We start from the raw sequence: 20797 nt of genomic DNA on the forward strand, positions 1-20797 counted from the left end.
TCTGCAGGGGTGTTGACAGCTTCATGTGCAGCGAAGGCATCTGCCATAGGCAGCGATACCCATAGTTGATATCCTTATATCTACAACAGATATCAGGCTATTTTTTTGACACCTATTAAAGTTGATGTGAGCTTTCCTATGTTTTTAGTATGTTGTTATTTTAATTTTCTGAAATCTTTAAATTATTGTTGTTAATGTTTCTTATTGATAATTTTATCATGCTACCTTTTTCTTGCAAACTGCCTTGAGGTTTTCTTTTTACAATCAAGCGGCATATAATTTTTATGAAATGACAAACTACTGTATCCACCATCGTTGCTTTTGTATTCAGGCTGTAATATGGATTAGAATCCCAAAATCCTTCCCATACATGTTCTGTGTGGGGAAGGGCCATAGCTCAGTGCTAGACCATCTGCCTTGCATGCTAAAGGTCCCATGTTTTAATTCCCAGTATTTCCAAGTAACACTGTGGGAGGCCCCACTAGAAACCCCCAAAAGCCGCTGCCTGTCAGTGCAGACAACACTGAGCTAAGTGGATTGATGGCCTGCCTTGCTGTAAGGCAGCTTTCTGTGTTCTTATGAAACGGTGGTACAAATTCCTCACTACTTTTGGCTATATCAAGTGGTTATAGACATCCGTTCCATACTTTAGAATAAATCCCATGAAGCTCAGCAAGGTACTTTTGAGTAGGCATTTATCAGAACTGCACTGTAAAAGCTTGTTTGGGATAACTAGTCTGAGTTAAAGTATCTTCAGTGCATGTTTTCTGAGGAAGCAAGACCTTGTCTTCTTCTACCCCCACCCCCCATGGGTCTAATTAATAAAAGGTTTTGCAGATTTCCTGTCCTCATAGCTCCTTTGGTTGCAGAGGGAATTCACTGGGGTCCACTCCTGGGCTTTGCCAAGGAACAGGAGATAGATGATGGTGCAGCTTCTGTTAATATTTCTAGAGGGGTATATCAGGTGTGGTTTTCAAGCAGCATTTGGCATTTGTATGCTCTACTGCTTGGACCTGTGATCACTTTTTCTGGGCTCTTTGTACTCAAAGTATCCCCCACAAAAAAGAAAGATGCTTGTATTTGTTCCATCTTTCTGTCTCTTTTGCTCCGCCATCACTTTAATGAACTGTGGTTGCCAGGGTGAGCCAGCAGAAATGAGAACTCTTTGCCATCCAGTTGTCATCTCAAATCTAGCAAAACAACATCACACAAGCCATGCAGTGCCTCTATGTCAGAGGGCTGGAGAGGTGGAGGCTTTTTTGCTGGAGGAGGAAAATTTTGCTGGATCCACATCCATCCCTTAACTTGTTGTCATACCTGGAGGCCCTGCCTGTAGTAATTATTCAGCTCATCCCCACACCCCTTTTTCAGCAATGCTAGCTTCTGAGGCTGATGGACTGTGCTGGGTGAAATGAATTTCTGTATGATTGCTCAAAAAGCAAGACACCCAATATATCCTGGCCATTGTATGATAACTGTCAGACAGGAAAATCTTTGCCAAATGAAACAAATCCAGCATTGACGGTTTTTAGAACTAAAACTGTCTGTAGACCCAAGTTGCACACCAGGCAAGAATTGTCTTTTGACACACACTTTCTTGAGCTGTTTGTTTTAAGCATTTGTAGCCCATTTCAATAATAATAATTAATAATAATTAATAATAATAATAATAATAATAATAATAATAATAATAATAATAATAACAACAACAACAACAACAACCAGCGTCTTTGATTTCTTATTACAGGTAGGTAGCCGTGTTGGTCTGCCATAGTAAAAAAAAATAAAAATCCTTCCAGTAGCACCTTAGAGACCAACTAAGTTTGTTATTGGTATGAGCTTTCGTGTGCATGCACATGGAAGCTCATACCAATAACAAACTTAGCTGGTCTCTAAGGTGCTACTGGATGGAATTTTTAAATTTTGATTTCTTATTCAGCATAAGGTCCTTCAGCATAAGGTCCCAGGGCAGGAGACAGCTAAATAAAAATAAAATATTAAAAACAGTTTAGAACATGGCTTATGGCTTAGATGCGCTGTCTGGTGCATGATTTATCCTTGTCATATAAGGTGCCTACACTTGTGCCAGTGGATCTCAGCAACCCCTGTGAAGAGGAAACTTTTTTTCTGTGTCTCATCATGCACAAGTTGCGCTGGCAGCCTCCCTCTTGGTTACCTATAGGATCTCTTGTCTTCTAGATGGCTTAATGTCAAGGCCATCATCTGCCCCTGCCTCTCTGTCTGGCAGAAAAACAAGCCCATGCATACACACCGTATCTTGCATAGGTGCTGATTCAAACATTCTGCAGGTGTTTGTGTGCTTGAGTGCTTTAAACGTGAAGGTGAGCTGTCTGTGCTGTACTATTTTTGTTTTTCAGCTGTTGAGTGGAGAGGCTATTACAGGCATGTACACTCTCTTTGCTCAGTCCCTAAAATCCGGCCCTAAAGCAATTTGTTTTGCTTCCAGTGAAGTCATTAAGCTTGTGGAATGACTTCTGCTTGCACAACAGACCTTTCATTCTCCCCACTCGCCTAAATATTCTCTGGAGGGTTGGGGTGAATCCAGGTGTGGGGAAACTTTGGCTCTCCAGATGTTGCTGAACTACAGCTCCCTTCCGCCCAAGATAGCTAACAGCCAAGAATGATGAGAGTTGTAGCTGAGCAGCATCTGCAGGACCAAAGGTTCTCCACACCTAACTTAGCCAGTAAGACAACTATTTATTGCTAGCTCCAAAGTGTCACACCCATTCTAAAATTCATTGCTACTGTTATAATAATTTTAAGGTCACATATATATATATATATATATATATATATATATATATATATATATATATAAAAATGTTCATAACAGTATATATAAACCACATGTCTGAAACCCCGTAGAAAAGGTCCTGAACAAATTGACCTCAAATATTTCTCTGCAAGGTCAAAGTGGGAAACCTCCCCATTGTCTCTTTCCTCACAGGTCCTGTCCTCACAAATCCTGTCTTAAGGGCACATTCAAGATGTGAACAGGCTTGTGACCTGTAGCCTAGATTCAGGAATTGAGTAGTTATAATAACAAAAGAGTGGCCGAAACCCAGATAATGCCATCAGGTAACTTGCCAGACAGGAGATAAACAATGCAGTCAGATTTCTCTTGTAAGACGCCTTTTCTGTGATGTAAATATGATGTTTCTGGGGGTGGTCTTGGACTCCAGGGCAAGTAATTTAAAATAAGGGCGAGCACACCTTTGTTCTGGGTCCTCCTCCTATCTCCTGTGTGTGGGGGAGCACCCTGTTGCAACAGTTCTTTATTTTATCAGGCTTACTAGTTGCTTTGCTTCTCAGTATTCTCTGATTGGTCGCTGTTATTTTATCCTACTAATAGAGAACCTACAAAAGGACTCTATATGGGCTCTTGGGTACCCCATAAGGGAAAAGGAGCAGGTTTTTTTTCTTATAACACTATGTTTGTTCTTAAATTATCTTGTTCTCAGTGCTACTAGAAAAACAAAGTGTATTCTTGTTGCTGTGAGCTGATTGGAGTAGAAGGGTTGGGTGTAATGCAATAACTCTTTGCAAAAAGTGAATTGGTTTTTACTGATACTTTTGTGCGATGAACCTGGAATCTTTTGGTGAAGGGGTGGTTAAGGAATATATGATAAAACATATAAAAAATCCAGAAGGCATAAGCTTGATGGAGAACCGTCACAAAATTGGCTCTTTTTATGATTAGAGAATTAATAGTTCTAGCTCTTGTCATTCAGAGCCTGGGATGTGGTTTGGAAAGTTTTTCAGCTTGAAAAATTTCCACTGCTTCATTTTTGCATTGGGACCCCCCCCCCCCCCCCGGTTTCATAAGCTCATCAATAACAATGGATGGAGGCCAATTGCAGATACGATGTAAGACCGGCTTGGCAGTATCAAAACTGTATTCCCCCCCTCCCAGGTTGATGATTCCTGGCAAGTATATGACTCAGCACACAATGTGCAGTTCTTGGGAAAATTAAAATTTATTAGTCTGCTAAAACTCTGTATTACATCTTCTTTTCTTAACACCTTTGCATCATTTAAGTAATATCTTCCAATTTTTACAAGTGTTCCAATAAAAACAATATTCATCGTGTAACATTAAGCATTGTTTACTTAAGAACCTGAGAAGGGTCCTCCTGGATCAGGCCAAAGGGGGCCCATCTAGCTTAGCATCCTGTTCTCATGGTAGCCAACCAGATGTCCCAGCAGCAAACCTCAAGTTGTGTTTCTCATCATCTGGTATTCATAGATACGCTGCCCCTGGGCATGGAGGTTCTGCTTTCACAGAAGACTTCCATATGGAGAGATGTGCTGGATTGGACCAGAGCTCCATCTAGTCCAACATTCTGTTCTCACAGTGGCCAGCTAGATGCCCCAATGCAAAACCAGAAAGCAGGACCTGAGCACAAGCACTCTTCCTTCCTATGGTTTCCAGCAACTAGTGTTGAGAAGCATTACTGACCATGGAGGCAAGCACTGCTAGCCATTGTTGGTAGCCTCCTCCTCCTCCTCCATCATCATGAATTTGTCTAATCTTCTTTTAAAGCCATCCAGTTTGGTGCCATTACTGTGGGAGCGACTTCTACAGTTTAAATATGTGCTGTATACTACGGTATTTCCTCTAAAAACATTTCAGATCGCATACTTCTATATGGGGGGGTGGAGAGAAAAATCAACAAGAGTGATTTTTTTTTAGCTTTGTTTATCAAAAACAAGTCAAATAAACATGCTAAATTAGATCACTCTTTAGGACCAGAATAGGGAAATCTGTGGCCCTCCAGATGTTCAACTCCCATCAGCCCCCATCAGCATGGCTAAAGGTCAAGGATGATGGGAGTTGTCATCCAACAACATCTGGAGGGCCATAGCCTCTCTGCCCCTCTGGGGCATGAGGAAAAAAAAATGACGTAAATTACCTTGTGCAGATTTTGTTTTTGTTAGAAAAACTGGCATTGCTTCTCAAAGCTCAATTAATTGGTTCCGTTGGTGGATCAGACCTTGAAGTATTGTGTGTGAATGTGAGCAAGTTGTGCTACAAAGGGATATTTGTTGAGTGTCTCAAGTGGGTAGGTTGTTAAGCAGAGCTGACATCAAACAGAATGTAGGTAAGGGTCAAGCAAGAATTTCTGAAAGACCAAGGAAGAGCTATTGAGTTCATAGAGCAAACATCAGAGCAAGCAACCAACCCAGCCATTTTTCAGTAGTATATAGGGGATGTTTGATCAGGATATGGGATTTATTGCTTCAATCAATATAATGGGACCATCATATCTGCTTAGTTTCTTGAGGAGGAGAGAGAGAGAACCCATTGAGTGGGTTATTTATTCATTTTCATTAAAAGCATTTCCAAAATACTTAATATGTAAATACATAAGTGGTATACAAGAAGTTATGGTTATATCGAACCATAGTCCTGCTCTGAGTGGGCCCATTGAAATCATTGGGCCTAAGTTTGCCATGCCCATAAATTTTAATGGGTGTCCTTAGCAGGAGTACTTGTTGGCATCCTTCTGTCTCAAGGGACAATGGAGTGCACCTCTGGAGGTGAAGTTGGACTGCTGCATTAACAGCACTGAAGTGGCCTCCCCTGTGTGCAAGCCTGGGCTGTGGGTATGGAGGTCCTGGGCTGCTCAAAAGACAAGACACTTGGCTTCACTGATTTGGCCCAAAGGAAAGCAGAGCAATACGTTTGGCACTAGCTTGACTGAAGGACGTGTGTGTACAAGGCGCCATCCAACTATCTTAGGGATGACCCCCCCCAGCCCCGCCGATTGTAATCTTGTGAAGAGGGACAGTTTTGTTTCAATCAATTGTATGCAAACCTGTCCAGGAACCTTTTTGACTGAAGAGGGGGTTGCAAATATCTCCAAAGATATTATTTTTTAAATAAAGCATTATATTGTAGACAATAGGATAGAATGACAGAATTGAAGAGTTGGAAGGAACCCCACGGGTCATCTAGGCCAAGCTCCTGCAGTGCAGGAACAGAGTCTTGATATTTGCTTGGTTGCGGTGTCTCTGTGCGATGCCCACACCAGTTTATCCAGATGTGGCTGTGGGCCCCAGGAAGGTTGGCGACTCCAGAGTGGACTGCTTCTGGTTACCCTCATGTGAACCTTTGTCTCTTGAGTCCCAGCAGAGGAGCCTACTGCCAGGTGAGAGTGGCCACGGCCAGGAAATAATATTTTGATTCCCATCTACTTTGCATTTCCTTCCGCTTGCTGAGCTCACGGAAATTAGAAAGAAAACGAACAGTGCTTCTTGCACAGAGGCCCAAGTGACTTTATCCTTAGTGCCTATTCCTTTGCACGCATTTGCGTCCACACACACAAAGCCCCCACCACAAAACTTTGTGATTTATACATGTGCACTGCACTCTGTCTTCTGCTTCTCAATGTGGTTTTGCAGATACCAGGTGAAAGTTTTGCATAAAGTCACAAGGCAGGTTACCATATATCAGTGGCTCTACGCTTGGAACAAAATCGGCTGGTTAATGTGTTCCGCAACATTTCTCTGCATTGGGAACAACCGGTTTTCCTGCTTATTGGAAGAGGACATAAAAAACCCAAAACCACAACCTCTGATTCTTTGGGTTGAATCCCACAAGATTACACTTGCAGTAGACCCGTTAAAATGAATGTGCCAGAGTTAATTCCAGCCCCAAATATCTGAAAGACTGCCTCCTTCCCTGTAAGACCCTCCTGGGTGATGAGATCGGCAAAAAGGGCCTTCTTGGTAGTTCCTCCACCCGCAGAGGCTCTGTGGGTGCCACCTCGGCAGAGGGAACTTTCTGCGGTGGCACCTAAGATATGGAACTCTCTCGCCCCAGAGGTGTGCCTAGGACCTCCTTTATACAGCTTCCTCTGTACCTTGGCCTTTGATACCTGTTGTGTCTGTTTTTAGGATCCACCTTGTTTTTATGATTGCAAGTTGTTTTAAATTGTTTTTGATACTATGGTATAATGTTGTAACCCTCATAGACAATTACAGGATATTTTTAAGGAGGATAACAAAAAAGGCTTCTCATATTCCGTTTCCAACTTCCAAAAGGAAGTGATAGAAGAAAATACAAAATTATTTAAAAAGGTATATAATATTCTTTTGGAGTGGGAGACCAAAGATGAAGAAGTAAAATCAGTAATGATTAAATGGGCGCAAGATGTAGGACATAATATACAATTTCAGGACTGGATAAAATTGTGGAAAGTAAATTTGAAATTTACAGATTGCATATTATTGAGAGAGAACTATATGAAAATGATGTACAGATTATATGTATCACTGGTTAAATTGGCACAAATGTATAAAAATGAAAAGAAAGGGTGTTGGAGATGTGAAACAGAAGGTACGTTTTATCATATGTGGTGAGATTGTAAAAAGGTAAAACCCTACTGGGAAATGATATATAATGAATTGAAGAAAATGTTGAAAATAACTTTTGTAAAAAAGAAACAACAGAAGCCTTTCCGTTACGTATTTTAGGTCAAGACATACCAAAGGAAATGAGGACTTTATTTATGTATGCCACTACAGCAGCAATAATGTTGACTGCACAAAATTGGAAGACTGGAGAAATACCAACTAAAGAACAATGGCAAGAGAAGTTGATGAACTATGTGGAACTGGGAAAAATGACAGATAGACTAAGAGAAAAAGACAACAGAGACTTTGAAAAAGATTGGGAACCATTCATACTATATTTGCAGAGACAAAGAAAGTCAATAGACTTGATGGCAAGATTTAAATAAACATTCACATTATTAGCATAAGAAAATGTTTAGAAGATAGTGAAATATGATGGTGCATTTACTGTTACTTTTATGTTTTTAGGCTTGATGTTGTGTTATTAATAACTTTCTGTTAAGAGATAACAAAGTGGGTGAAAATAGAAACAAACCAGAAGTGGAAGTTGAGGGAAGCCTTGGAGGGGAAGGAGGGTGGAATATATAGTACATGTTAAGAATTTGAGATGTATGTAATGAATGAAAAAGAAAAATGAATAAAAATATAATAATGATGATGAGGAGGATGCTGTTGTAACCCACCCTAGAACCTTACAGTGAAGGCCCCCTCTATACTGTATATTTAAAGTGTTAGTTGCTCTAGCCACTTTTGCCTCTATCCCACCCACCTCTGGCATGTAGCCCCCCCAAAAGTTGATATAAAAGGAATGCTGCCCTTGGACTGAAAAATCTGCCTCTCCATCTGCTTCTTTTGTGCAGTTCCATTGACTGCATGTATCTTTGTTGGAACTAAATGTACGATGATTTCAACCCTATCCTTTTGTTGTAATGTAACCCTTGCCACCTCGTAGTCAGTTTGGAAATGTGCTGTTCTTTGTTGGTAACCTCTGTGTTTTTGTGTCCTCCTTCCCCCCCTTCCAGGTGAACCATGATTCCGGTCACAGAATTGCGCTACTTTGCCGATACCCAGCCGGCGTACCGCATCCTAAAGCCATGGTGGGACGTTTTTACAGACTATATCTCCATTGTGATGCTGATGATTGCGGTATTTGGTGGGACGCTGCAAGTCACCCAGGACAAAATGATTTGCTTGCCTTGCAAATGGGTCACCAAAGACGCTTGCAACGATTCCTCCAGGGACTGGCCAACTGCAAGCCTGGACACAAGTTATTTTAACTCCTCTTTAGTGGCAGCCATGGAGCCAGGGCCGACAGGGATTAAATACGAACTTGACAGGCACCAGTACAATTACGTAGATGCTGTGTGCTATGAAAACTGCCTTCACTGGTTTGCCAAGTATTTCCCTTACTTGGTGCTAATGCATACACTGATCTTCTTGGCTTGCAGTAACTTCTGGTTCAAGTTCCCACGGACCAGCTCTAAGCTGGAGCATTTTGTCTCCATCCTACTCAAGTGTTTTGACTCTCCATGGACCACAAGGGCCCTCTCTGAGACAGTGGTGGAGGAGAGTGACCCCAAGCCCACCTTCGGGAAGATGAATGGCTCCATGGACAAGAAGTCTTCCACAGTTAGTGAGGATGTGGAAGCCACAGCCCCAATGCTACAGCGGACAAAATCTCGGATTGAGCAAGGAATTGTGGACCGGACAGAGAATGGTGTCCTGGACAAGAAGGAAGGTGAGCAAGCCAAGGCACTCTTTGAGAAGGTCAAGAAGTTCCGGACACATGTGGAGGAAGGAGACATTGTCTACCGCCTCTACATGAGGCAAACCATCATCAAGGTGATCAAGTTCATCCTCATAATTTGCTACACTGTCTATTATGTCAGCAACATCGCCTTTGATGTGGACTGTAAGGTGGACATTGAGAGCCTGACAGGCTACCGCATGTACCGTTGTGCTCATCCTCTTGCCACCCTCTTCAAAATCCTGGCGTCTTTCTACATCAGCCTGGTGATCTTCTATGGCTTGATCTGCATGTACACCCTCTGGTGGATGCTCCGGCGGTCCCTCAAGAAGTACTCCTTTGAGTCCATCCGGGAGGAGAGCAGCTACAGTGACATCCCTGATGTAAAAAATGACTTTGCCTTCATGCTACACCTCATTGACCAGTATGACCCCCTTTACTCCAAACGCTTTGCTGTCTTCCTCTCCGAAGTGAGTGAGAACAAACTCCGGCAACTGAACCTCAATAATGAATGGACCTTGGAGAAGCTGCGCCAGAGGATCACCAAAAACTCTCAGGAGAAGCTGGAGTTGCACCTCTTCATGCTCAGTGGCATCCCAGACACTGTCTTTGACCTCCTTGAACTGGAGGTCCTGAAGCTAGAGCTCATCCCTGATGTCACCATCCCACCAAGCATTGCTCAGCTCACCAGCCTCAAGGAACTGTGGCTGTACCATACAGCGGCCAAGATAGAGGCCCCGGCCCTTGCCTTCTTGAGGGAGAACTTGAAATCCTTGCACATCAAGTTCACGGACATCAAGGAGATCCCTCTTTGGATTTACAGCTTGAAGACTCTTGAAGAACTCCACCTGACCGGGAACTTAAGTGCTGAGAACAACCGGTACATTGTAATTGATGGCTTGAGGGAGTTGAAGAGGCTCAAGGTCCTGAGGCTGAAGAGCAACCTGACAAAGCTTCCCCAGGTGGTGACAGATGTCGGGGTGCACCTCCAGAAGCTCTCCATCAACAACGAGGGCACCAAGCTCATCGTCCTCAATAGCCTCAAGAAGATGGTTAACCTAACAGAGCTGGAGCTGATCCGCTGCGACTTGGAGCGCATCCCCCACTCCATCTTCAGCCTCCAGAACCTCCAGGAGATCGACCTCAAGGACAACAACCTCAAAACCGTTGAGGAAATCATTAGCTTCCAGCACTTGCACCGCCTCACTTGCCTTAAGCTGTGGTACAACCACATTGCCTACATCCCCATGCAGATCGGCAACCTCACCAACCTGGAGCGCCTTTACCTGAACCGCAACAAGATTGAGAAGATCCCCACCCAGCTCTTCTACTGCCGGAAGCTTCGGTATTTAGATCTCAGCCACAACCTCTTGACTTCGATACCAGCAGACATCAGGCTGTTGCAAAATCTGCAGAACCTGGCTGTCACAGCCAACAGGGTAAGAAAAGGGGATTGAATGTGGTGGTGGTGGGGCACAGAAGCCATCTGGGCTGGGAGTGGTTTCCCATATCTTTGGTACAAGGCAGGCCCTACCATTAGGCAAGGTGAGGCGACTACTTCAGGTGGCAGATGATGTAGGGCGGTGGCAGTGGTGATGGCAGCCTCCTGGCTTTTCCTCCCTACTGAAGGGCAGAGCTGTGTTAGCTACATGGAGTAAGTTTGCTTCTCTAAACTAGGCTACAACAGGTGGGTTATGGCAGAGTCATTGCTGCCATGTTAGATTTTAGTTAAGATTGACTAGACCAAAGGAGCACTGCATGCATGGATTGGGCTAGGGCGCATTCTTCTGATGGTTGTTCTGAACAAGCTGCCAACTAGGGAGGACTGCCTTGAACTTATATAGGGATTTCAAACACACCACACCAAGGGTCAAAAAACTTCAAAACATCTACATTCTACATACATCAAGAAAGGTTACGGGTTATTATGGGATGTAAATATACATTGCTCCGTACTGATATCAACTTCCCAAGTTTCCCAAGCCGTTTGGCCTCAACTATCATACTTTTAAAATTTTACTTGTTTGTTTGCTTCCTTGCTTTATTAAATTTGTATACTGTTGTAAACAAAAATTGCCCTTTCCCCTTATGGGGTATCCAAGAGCCCATATAGAGTCCTTACATAGGTTCCCTATAAGGTAGGGGAGAATAACAGAGGCCAACCAGAGAATATTGAGAAGCAAAGCAGCTAGTAAACTTGATCTTTATTGATCTGTTGCAACAGGGTGCTCCCCTCACCCGCAGGAGAGAGGAGGAACCCAGAAAAATGGCGCGCAAGGCCTTATAAAGACTTTTGAAATTGCCACCCTGTAGATCAAGACCAACCCCAGAAACATCATACATACATCACAGAAGGGGTGTAACCTAAGACCACCCCTCAGATACATCACACCTACATCACAGAAAAAGCGGTCTAAACAGAAATTTGAATGTTGTTTTTCTCCTGTGGTTTATCTCCTGTCTGGCAGGTTACTTGATTGGATTGCCTGGGGAGCCTGGCCATTCTTTTGTAATGATAAATACTTAGTTCCTGGGCCAGGTCACAGGCTCACACCCTATTCAAACACAGACATACCCTTAAGACAGGATTTGTGAAGGAAGAGACAATGGGGAGGCTTTTCCATTTTCCATTGACCTTGCAGAGAAAACATTTGGTCAGTTTGGGACAGTTTGGGAATCAAAATGGTTCCAGGTCGGTCTTCCTGTGCTGATCTATGTATGTGCTTGGTTGGTACACTTATGAACATTTAACATATATCTAAGACCTCAAAATGCCTATCACAATACCACCCTATACCTGTAGATCTCTGGGCGGTTCACAACATAAAATTACAGTATAAAAAACACAAAACACATAATAAAAATAAGAACAGAAACAAACCAATTCGCTCCCCCTTCCACAGCACATTTAAATGGGCATCTAATGACAATCAGCCAAAGAGGTTAAAGAACCCTTTTTGTCTGGTGCCTAAATGAAGGTGCCAGCGAACCTCCCTGGGGAGAGCATTCCACAAACGCAGAGCAACTACAGAAAAGGCCCATTCTTGTGGTGCCACTCTCCAGACCTCTCCAGGAGCTTCAAGGAGATGCTGAATTTACACCCTAGTGTTAACATTAAGAAAACATCCTGGCTGGCCATTTGTGCCACTTTTAGGATCAGAAAAGATTACATGTTTATATCTTGGAAAGGAAAGCATGAGGGTTGCAAAATGCAGGCACACAGGAATTATTCATTTGACGCATTCTGTCTAAAAGTTAAATGCAATTGAATCATTGAAACAAAAGCAAAATCTGTATCTAATGTGTAATCAAATTTCTACATCAACATCAATGGACAGGGCACATTTTTTGGTCCTGTCTCCTCTGTCATCTTCTGCACCATCACCCCAACCACGTCGACATGAAACTTTCCTGACTGAATCGGCTATTGACGACTTGATTTCTTCCGTAATTGTTGCAGTAGGAAAGACCTGTTTTTTGTTCTTTTGATTGACTGTTCCGCACACAGGCACTGTGTACCCTTTGGGTGTGGACTTGCTTGTGGAGCTTAAAATACAAAGTGGAGGAATGCTACTTACAGGGGCGTGCAACATGACCATTCATTCTTGGAGTATTTGCCTAGCACTGAGCCATTATTATCAGTATTTGCCTAGCACTCAACCATTGTTTTCACAGTATTTGCCTATCACTGCAGAAGCCAAATGCTGTGCTTTGATAAACCTGCTGGGCCCCGGCTTACCCTAAATAGTGTATGATTTATCAGAGCAGCTCTGCTGCTAGGCTGCTGTGCTTCTTTTCCCCAAAAGGCACACAGGATGTTACCTTATATTGACTCAGACCACTGGTTCAGCTAACGATTGGAGCATGGATGGCGTTTAACAGATTGGGGTTGAATCATGACAAGGCAGATGTACTGTTTTGGGGGGACATGGGCTGGCCGGCCGTGGGGGACTCCTTGGTCCTGAATGGGGTAACTGTGCCCCTGAAGGACCAGGTGCGCAGCCTGGGAGTCATTTTGTCACAGCTGTCCATAGAGGCACAGCTCCATCTGGTACGCCCACTGAGGCCCTACCTGTCCACGAACTGTCTCACCAGAGTGGTTTATGCTCTGGTTATCTCTTGCTTAGACTACTGCAATGCACTCTACATGAGGGCTACCTTTGAAGGTGACCCAGAAACTATACCAATTCCAGAATGTGTCTTCCAGTATGTTTCTGAGCGCAATTCAAAGTGTTGGTGCTTTGGTCCTTGGTCCAGCATACCTGAAGGACTGCCTCCACTCTCATTGCTCAAACTGGACACAGGGCCTTATCAGCAGTGGCACCCTCCCATCAGATGTCAAGGAGATTACACAACTTTTAGAAGGAAGCCCTGTATCAGGAAGTTTTATATGCTTGATGTTTTACTATGTTTTTAGATGTATTGTAAGCCGCCCAGAGTGGCTGGGGAAACCCAGCTAGATGGGCAAGGTATTATTACTACTACTACTACTACCACTACTACCGTATTGTCTATACTCTCATGTAGAAGCTCTCTAAGCTTTTCAGAAAAGGGTGTTGTTTTTACCAGCATGACCCTTTCCCTAAAAAAATAAGTAAGATTCTAGTTCTCATAGTTCTGAATATAAAGGGCTGAATTAAATAGGAATGCCAGAAGTTGCCTGAGTCACATCCTTGGTCCATCTAGCTCAGTATTGTCAATAGTGATTGGTAGCAGCTCTTCAGGGTTTCAGGCAGGGAACCTTCCCAGCCTTACCTAGACATGCCTTTGGGGATTGAACCTGGGACCATTCTACGTGCAAAACAGGTGTTCTGCCACTGAGCTACAGCACAAGAAGACAGATTCCCTGCTCCAAGGATCTCTCACTGCATCTCTTAAGGGACAGAGAACCAACTCAGCCTTTCCACCACTTGGTAATACTTAGCAATTTGGCTTCCCTTAACGCTGCACATACCATTTGGTGGCAAACAGTTTCCAGTTTCAGTAATGTGTAAAGGTCTGCCGCATTTTTTCTTTTGCATCTTTGCCTTGCAAGGGATCTAGGCGTTCCGAGACGGATCCCAATAACTGCTGGGCTTTTTCCTTTCGTTCTATTTTCAGAGTTGGAGAGCATCAATTACTCCTTTCATTCCAGTATACTTTTGGTGCAACCTGAGAGCTTTCTGCACTTGGCATAAACTCACTTATTTAGTCTGCAAAGAGCTTCCTGAATCACTAAATTAAGACTTCCATCATGCAGGCAGGACTGTTACCATCTGCATCTGCAACCTTTTTCTTTCTCTCCCTCCCCAAGCTGCTCTTTTTTCTAATTTTTTAAGCATCCACTCTCTGAAGACAAAGCCAGCTCGCTGGTGGGTTTTTTGTTCTGTTCTGTTTTGTTTCTGCATATATTAGGTTTGAACAAAGGCATTGGTATTACTGCTGTGTTGAGCCCCCTCCTCACCAAATGGGTCAACATGGCTGGCTGCATGCTTAATTAAGCATTGACTTCTCTCCCTTCCTTGCCTCCCAAACCTTTGCTCTGAAGGTTGCCTTGAAGAGAAATATGGTTGGCCACTATGAGAACAGGATCTTGGACTAGATGGACCATTGGCCTGATCCACCTGACTCTTCTTATGTTCTTAGTCTGTTGTACTAGTGTAGAAGGAAGTCTAGAAGCAGTTTGCTTGCCCACCTCTCTTTAAGCTGTCTCCTCACTAAAGCCTCATCTGCACTATACATTTAAAGTGGTATTTTCCCCAAGCCTACCTGGGGATGCTGCCAGGGACTGGACCTAGGAGCTTTTGCCTGAAAAGCAAGTGCTCTACTACAAGTGCCTTTCCCCTAAAAAGTCCTCATACTTTGAATAAACACTTGAATTACATAGGAAGCTACTTCATACCGAGGACATTCTACATGCAAAGCAAATGCTCTACCATTGAGCTCCTTCCCTCTCCTTAATAGCACAAAAACCTATGTTTCAATGTATGCCGTTGATTCCCTCCTGTGAAATACTGACAGTGTGGAAACATCCCTCATCCTCAGTAGCTAGCTTATAAGAAGCCAAGAAGCAGGGCTGGGTCCCATCACCTGTTATGGCTTCTTGGTTTTTGTTTTCTTGGAAATAATGTGTTGATCTCATTAGCTCTATGACAACAAAGGATGCAAGTTGGAGAGCCATGGCTACGGTGGATAACAAGTTCCCCTGCTTCTCCACCCTGAACAAGATGCTTCCTGTTTTCTAGTGTGGGTTTGTTTTCTTAGGAACATAGTTTATTAATAGAGAGTGATTTCTCTAGGGCAGATCTTAGTTAGCCACAGCAGTGTCATGGCAGGATCTCCCAGAAGATATTTCTGTGGTCCAAGAGTTAAAGAACTGTTTGAATCAAGAGCATATTTGCCTGCAGAGGAAGACTTGCTTGGCTGAACATCAGAGCTTTTCTGGATCAGTACAGCTGACCCCTCCTCTCCTCCATGACTAACCAGATCTCAAGTGAATTTTAGACCTTCGTTTTCAGCAGTCATCGTTTTCATGCATTATAAATGCTCCATTGCTGTTTTATAATGGTTACTCGAAGCATCCGAGCAAAAATTCACTTAACGCCCTGCGTAATGTGGGATCTGGTGAAATCTCTGCAGTTGTGACAAAGTCGTTCACACTTAATTTTTTTAAAAAAATAAAATCTATACACTGCTTGATTGTAAAGAAACCTCAAAGCAGTTTACAAAAAAAGATAAAACAATAAAATTGTTGGGTAAAAAAAAACCAACCCACCAAAATTTGTTAACACCTTCAATAAATTAAAATCAGCAATAAACTAAAAATGGATAAATCATGCAACAGCATTCTAGCTACCCGGGTATGTTTTGTTTATGGGAATGTAAGGACACCAACCATCCGATTGCAGGATATTGCTTCGTAAGCTGTAAATGCTTACCCTAAAAACATGCTGGTTTTTGGATAGAACAAACTATGTCCATTGATAGTAGTTTTAATCACAATAAAGTCAACTTTTGCAAGTGTCAGTCGAATGGCCAAGCTGGCATTTTGCCAACGGGGAGGTCACTGTGGGGACTGACTGGCAGGAGATGGAACCTCAGATCATTACTGATGCATAGGGCAAAGGTATTATGTATTCAGTGCCTGCCCATCAGAGAGAAGCTGTCCTAGTCACTCAGAACAACTGCTTGCATGGTCACCTTCTGCCGAACTGCCAGGTCTGCCTCCAGAAAGTGGTTCCTGAGTGTTGGAGCATAAGGCTCAAGCCTTTCTGAAGTCCAGTTACAAGTCATAATGCAGCATCACAATACGCCCAAGAAAACAAAAAGCTGTACCCAGTTTATTCATTATACAAGTTAAGGATTAAAAGCACCCATTATTTGGGGTTTTCTTATAAATCCCATGACTGCTTGTGCAGGCTTTGCAGCTCCCGGTTTGGGAAATGCTTCTGCAGAAGCATGGCAATCCTGCCACTGCGGTGTACCTACTCTTAGCCCTACAGCGCACCAGGATAAACTGAAACAACTCACATATGGGGAGCACAGCGACAGAGTGTTAGGAGACATCTGTACCAAGCAAGTGTCTGCCACTAGATTATGGGCTCTAAAGTGTCTTGCGCCTTCCTGATAGTTACTTATTCATCGCATTTATATCTCACATTTCCTTCTCTCGGGATCTCGAGGTGGCAAGCATAGTTCTCCCCATTTTATCTTCCAAACAACCCTGTGAGGTAGTCCAGGGAAAGCATTGGAAGCCCCACACCCCACCGCAAAAAAATCCCATGGGTTCAGTTTGGATGGCCAAAATAATCCAGGCCCCCAAACAGGACATCTTTGTTAAAAGCATTGCTATGTGTTGCGACCCATAGAACCAGTTGTAGAGTTGGAAAGGATCTTAAGGGATCATCTAGTCCAACCCCCTGAAGTGCAGGAATCTTTTGCCCAAGTATTTCAAACAGCAGTATTTGCACACTTATTCAAGCGAAGAATAAGCCAATGGGCAGTTATATGTCCATATATGGCAATCTTCCATATATGGCAAAGGGTTGTTAGGTCCATATTTCTTCTGCTGGCTTATACTGGTTTAATCACGAGACATAGCAATTTCCTTTTCTTCCTTTCCCTCCTGCTTCCTCAACAGCTATAGCAATAGCTCCAGTATACATGCCATTCCACCCTTCTCTCAGGGTTGTCTTGCAAACACAGTCTTTACATTCCAAATGTCAATCACTCAGCCCTTTCCCCAATGACTGTACAGTGGTACCTCTGGATATGAACGGAATCCATTCTGGATCCCTGTTCGCATCCTGAAGTGAATGCAACCTGCGATTTGCCGCTTCTGCGCATGCGCGTGACATCATTTTGACTGACTGTGCATGCGCGAGCGGTGAAACCCGGAAGTAACGCGCTCGGTTACATCCGGGTCGCTGCGGAACGCAGCCCAAAAGCTCTCAACCTGAAGGTATTTAACCCGAGGTATGACTGTAGTTGTAAACGGATTTAGAAGCCACTAAGGCATTTATTTTGTTTGTTTATTTATTAGATTTTATATAACACCCTTCATCATAAGCTCTCAGGGCGGAATGCTTTCTATAAATTGATGATGATGATGATAACAACAACAACTACTACTACTACTACTTTTCTCCTTTTTCTCTCCCAGATTGAGAACCTCCCAGCAGAGCTCTTCCAGTGCAGGAAGCTTCGGACTTTGAACCTGGGCAACAACGTCCTTCAGTCGCTGCCTTCCCGAGTGGGTGAGCTGACGAAGCTGTCTCAGATTGAACTGCGGGGGAACCGCCTGGAGTGCCTGCCGGTGGAGCTGGGCGATTGCCCCTTGCTGAAGCGCAGCGGGCTGGTGGTGGAGGAGGACCTCCTTAACACTTTGCCACTGGAAGTCAAGGAACGGCTATGGAGGGCTGACAAGGAGCAAGCCTGAGAGTCTCCACAGAAGAGGAGGTGGGGAGAAGAGGAAGGAAACCCAACACCTCAGGCCAAAACAGCCAGGGGGCGCGGGTATGGGGAGCCCCTCAGGCAACCTTGTCCCCATGTTCCTTTACCCAAGAAAACCCGAGCCAAAACAGACTAGCCAAGGACACCCTGCCCAAAGACCGCCTTGAGGAGTTGGGAGAGGAGGTTGCTATTTTCCTTCGGAATTGTGGAGGTGGTGGTGGTCCAAGGTGAGGACTGTGGCTACAAACGAGAGTTTGTGGTTTGTACGGCATAGGAAGTTGAATGCGGCCGCTGTGACCGACCAGGAAACGGAACTCTAGAACTCTTGCACTGAGTTGTTGCGAGTGTCGGGAGGAGCTGGCTGGCATCCAAGCTGGTGGGGTGGGGTGGGGTGGGGGAGTGAATGAGTGGGACCCATTGATCCTGTCCAAACCGCCTGCTGCTATGGTATCTCTGTGAGGGCTGTCCAGGAACTGGGTGTTTTACCGTTGTACAATCAAGGATAGGAACTGTGTTTGGCCTTTGGCCACACATCGTGACACTAGCTTTTTCTTGCACACACTGATTTATTAACTGTTGAGTCATCAGTCTGGATGATTTCAGAGGAGCTAATAGGAAAGGACTTCTTAATTTCTCTGTTTCATGCTGACGTTGTTGGTCGTTTCTGTCTTCGGTCATTTTACCTCTTGATCACTACATGCAAAATTTTACTTTCCTTTTAAAACCTTCAATTAAAAATCCCCCTGCTGCCGCCATGTGGTGGCCTGATAGTAGGATGTTCCCACATCTGAATCTTTTCCTGCTTGAATCTGGCGTTACATCTGCCTCTGGGTGAGGTTGTGTTTCAAGAGTGGCAAGTGTGGCTTAAGTGGGGAGATATATATATGAGAATGTATTACTGGAATCTCGTGCCCGAAAGCTAAGGAGACAATCTGCAAAATTATTTTCAGTTGGCAAAACCACAGTACTGCTGTTTTCGACTACGTAGGGAAGGCAGGGCAGGCATACATTCGAATGTTCCTTTTCGCTCAAAACACTGGAATTCAAAACATGTCAATTCAAAGCATCCCTTTTTGATCACAAAGCATGGGCAGTGGGCATTAAAACACTAAAAAGCAGGAGTGGGGAACCTGTGCTCCCCCCCCAACAACTTTACTGAGCTCCCATCACTTCCCCTCCCCATCAGAATGACCAGTAATCAGGGATGATGCGAGTTGTAGTCAATGAAGATCTGGAACGTCACAGGTTCTCCATCCTTGATAAAAAGGAACAAGCCAGCTATCCTCTATACTCTTCAGCCTCCCCCTTGCCTAGTGCCTTCCAGATGTTTTGAGCTACAGCTCCCATCAGCCACAGCTAGCATGAGCTAATGGGAATTGCACTCCAAACATCTGGAAGCTCCCAGGTTGGGGAAGACTGATGTAGGTCCTTGTTCTCCCCTCCCTCCCTCAGGTGCTGCCAACATCTTCCATGAGATATAAAAAACAACTTCCATGAGATATAAACAACCAATTTCTTCTCCCCTCTCTCCTTACTATTTTTATAGCAGCTGGTCTGTGTTTTAATTTTTTATATTATTTTGCTAGCTCCCATGGAGATAGCATTGATACTTGCCTCTTTTATCCGAGTTGTCATTCCATGGGGCAAGAAGCCTGGTTCCCCTTCTCTGCAAACGTAGCGGAGTCTCTCTCTCTCTCCCCCCCCCCCCCGTTTTTCTACTTCCCTCTTCAGTGTTAAAGGAAGAGCATAAAATGCCTCCCAGGGTGGACTCTTCCCATCCACCCTCATTTTTATTGCAGAAGTCTTGCTCTGGGGAGCGAGGAACACGTATAGAAGAAAAGTAAAATTTGCACTACTGTTTAATACAGGCTTTGCCAAGATTACAACCTCCAGGTGTTTTGTTAAGGCTATCAGTTGTAGTTGTAGTTCAGCAACACCTGGAGCTCACCAGGTTGGCCAAGGCTTTCACAGAATCATGCAGTTGTAGGGTTGGAAAGGGACCCCAAGGGTCATCTAGTCCAACCCCTGCAATGCAGGAGTCACAGGTAAAGAATCTCCAACAGCTAGCCATCCAACCTCTGTTCAAACATCTCCAATGATACTTAAATTTTAATTATTGGGGTCTAATACAAGCATCTAAGCTGATTTAATATACCTATCTATTGGAAAGGTAAACCATTTAACAGCTAGTGATCTATTGCAAAACAGGTACTGCAAATCTTAACGTACCGTCATTTATTTCAGACAGTTGTTTTGCTTTTTACTGAGATGCCAGGATGGTGTTGGTTTCAGACAAATGTTCGTGTGTATGCACGTTCGAAAATCTCCCCTCCTTGGATGTTTCTGGCAGTGAAGAGAAAGAATAAAATATACTGCTAGCTTCCTGTCTGCGTCTGAAGTCATAGGAAAAAGACCTGCACGCAATTTAGCAATGCTGAGGACACACACAGAAAAATCAAAATCAAATAACCAAACCCAACCAATGTTAACCAGGTATTGTCAATGTCTAAATAAAGCTACATGGAAACCTTATGGAAGACTCTCTTTTTTTTATATGTTTGTTTAATACACACGCACACCAGCTGGAAGAATCCTACTGAATCAGGCCAAGAGGAGCCCATCCAGTCCAGCATCTTGTTCTCGCAGTGGCCAACCAGATGCCCTAAGCAGGACCTGAGCCCTGGCAGCAACACTCTCCCCACTTGTGATTCCCAGGAACTGGTATTCAGGGGCAATGCT

General features: G+C 43.9%; 1 protein-coding gene across 4 annotated transcripts in view; it reads left to right on the forward strand.

The window, feature by feature from the left end:
• The window catches only part of LRRC8A (leucine rich repeat containing 8 VRAC subunit A), a 37744-nt gene extending 17154 nt beyond the window's left edge, over positions 1-20590 (forward strand). For 3 of the 4 annotated variants that reach the window (XM_081178711.1, XM_081178712.1, XM_081178713.1), the window contains 2 exons: positions 8403-10566; positions 17769-20590. In XM_081178711.1, the coding sequence (XP_081034837.1) occupies positions 8410-10566; positions 17769-18044 (2433 nt within the window). In that variant the 5' untranslated portion in view covers positions 8403-8409 and the 3' untranslated portion in view covers positions 18045-20590. The remainder of the gene's footprint in view (positions 1-8402; positions 10567-17768) is intronic. The other variant, XR_014003917.1, reaches the window with a different exon arrangement.
• Positions 20591-20797: the final 207 nt, after the last annotated feature.

The sequence above is a fragment of the Podarcis bocagei genome (genome assembly GCF_964188305.1).
Source record: "Podarcis bocagei genome assembly, chromosome: Z".
Taxonomy (NCBI): Eukaryota; Metazoa; Chordata; class Lepidosauria; order Squamata; family Lacertidae; genus Podarcis; species Podarcis bocagei.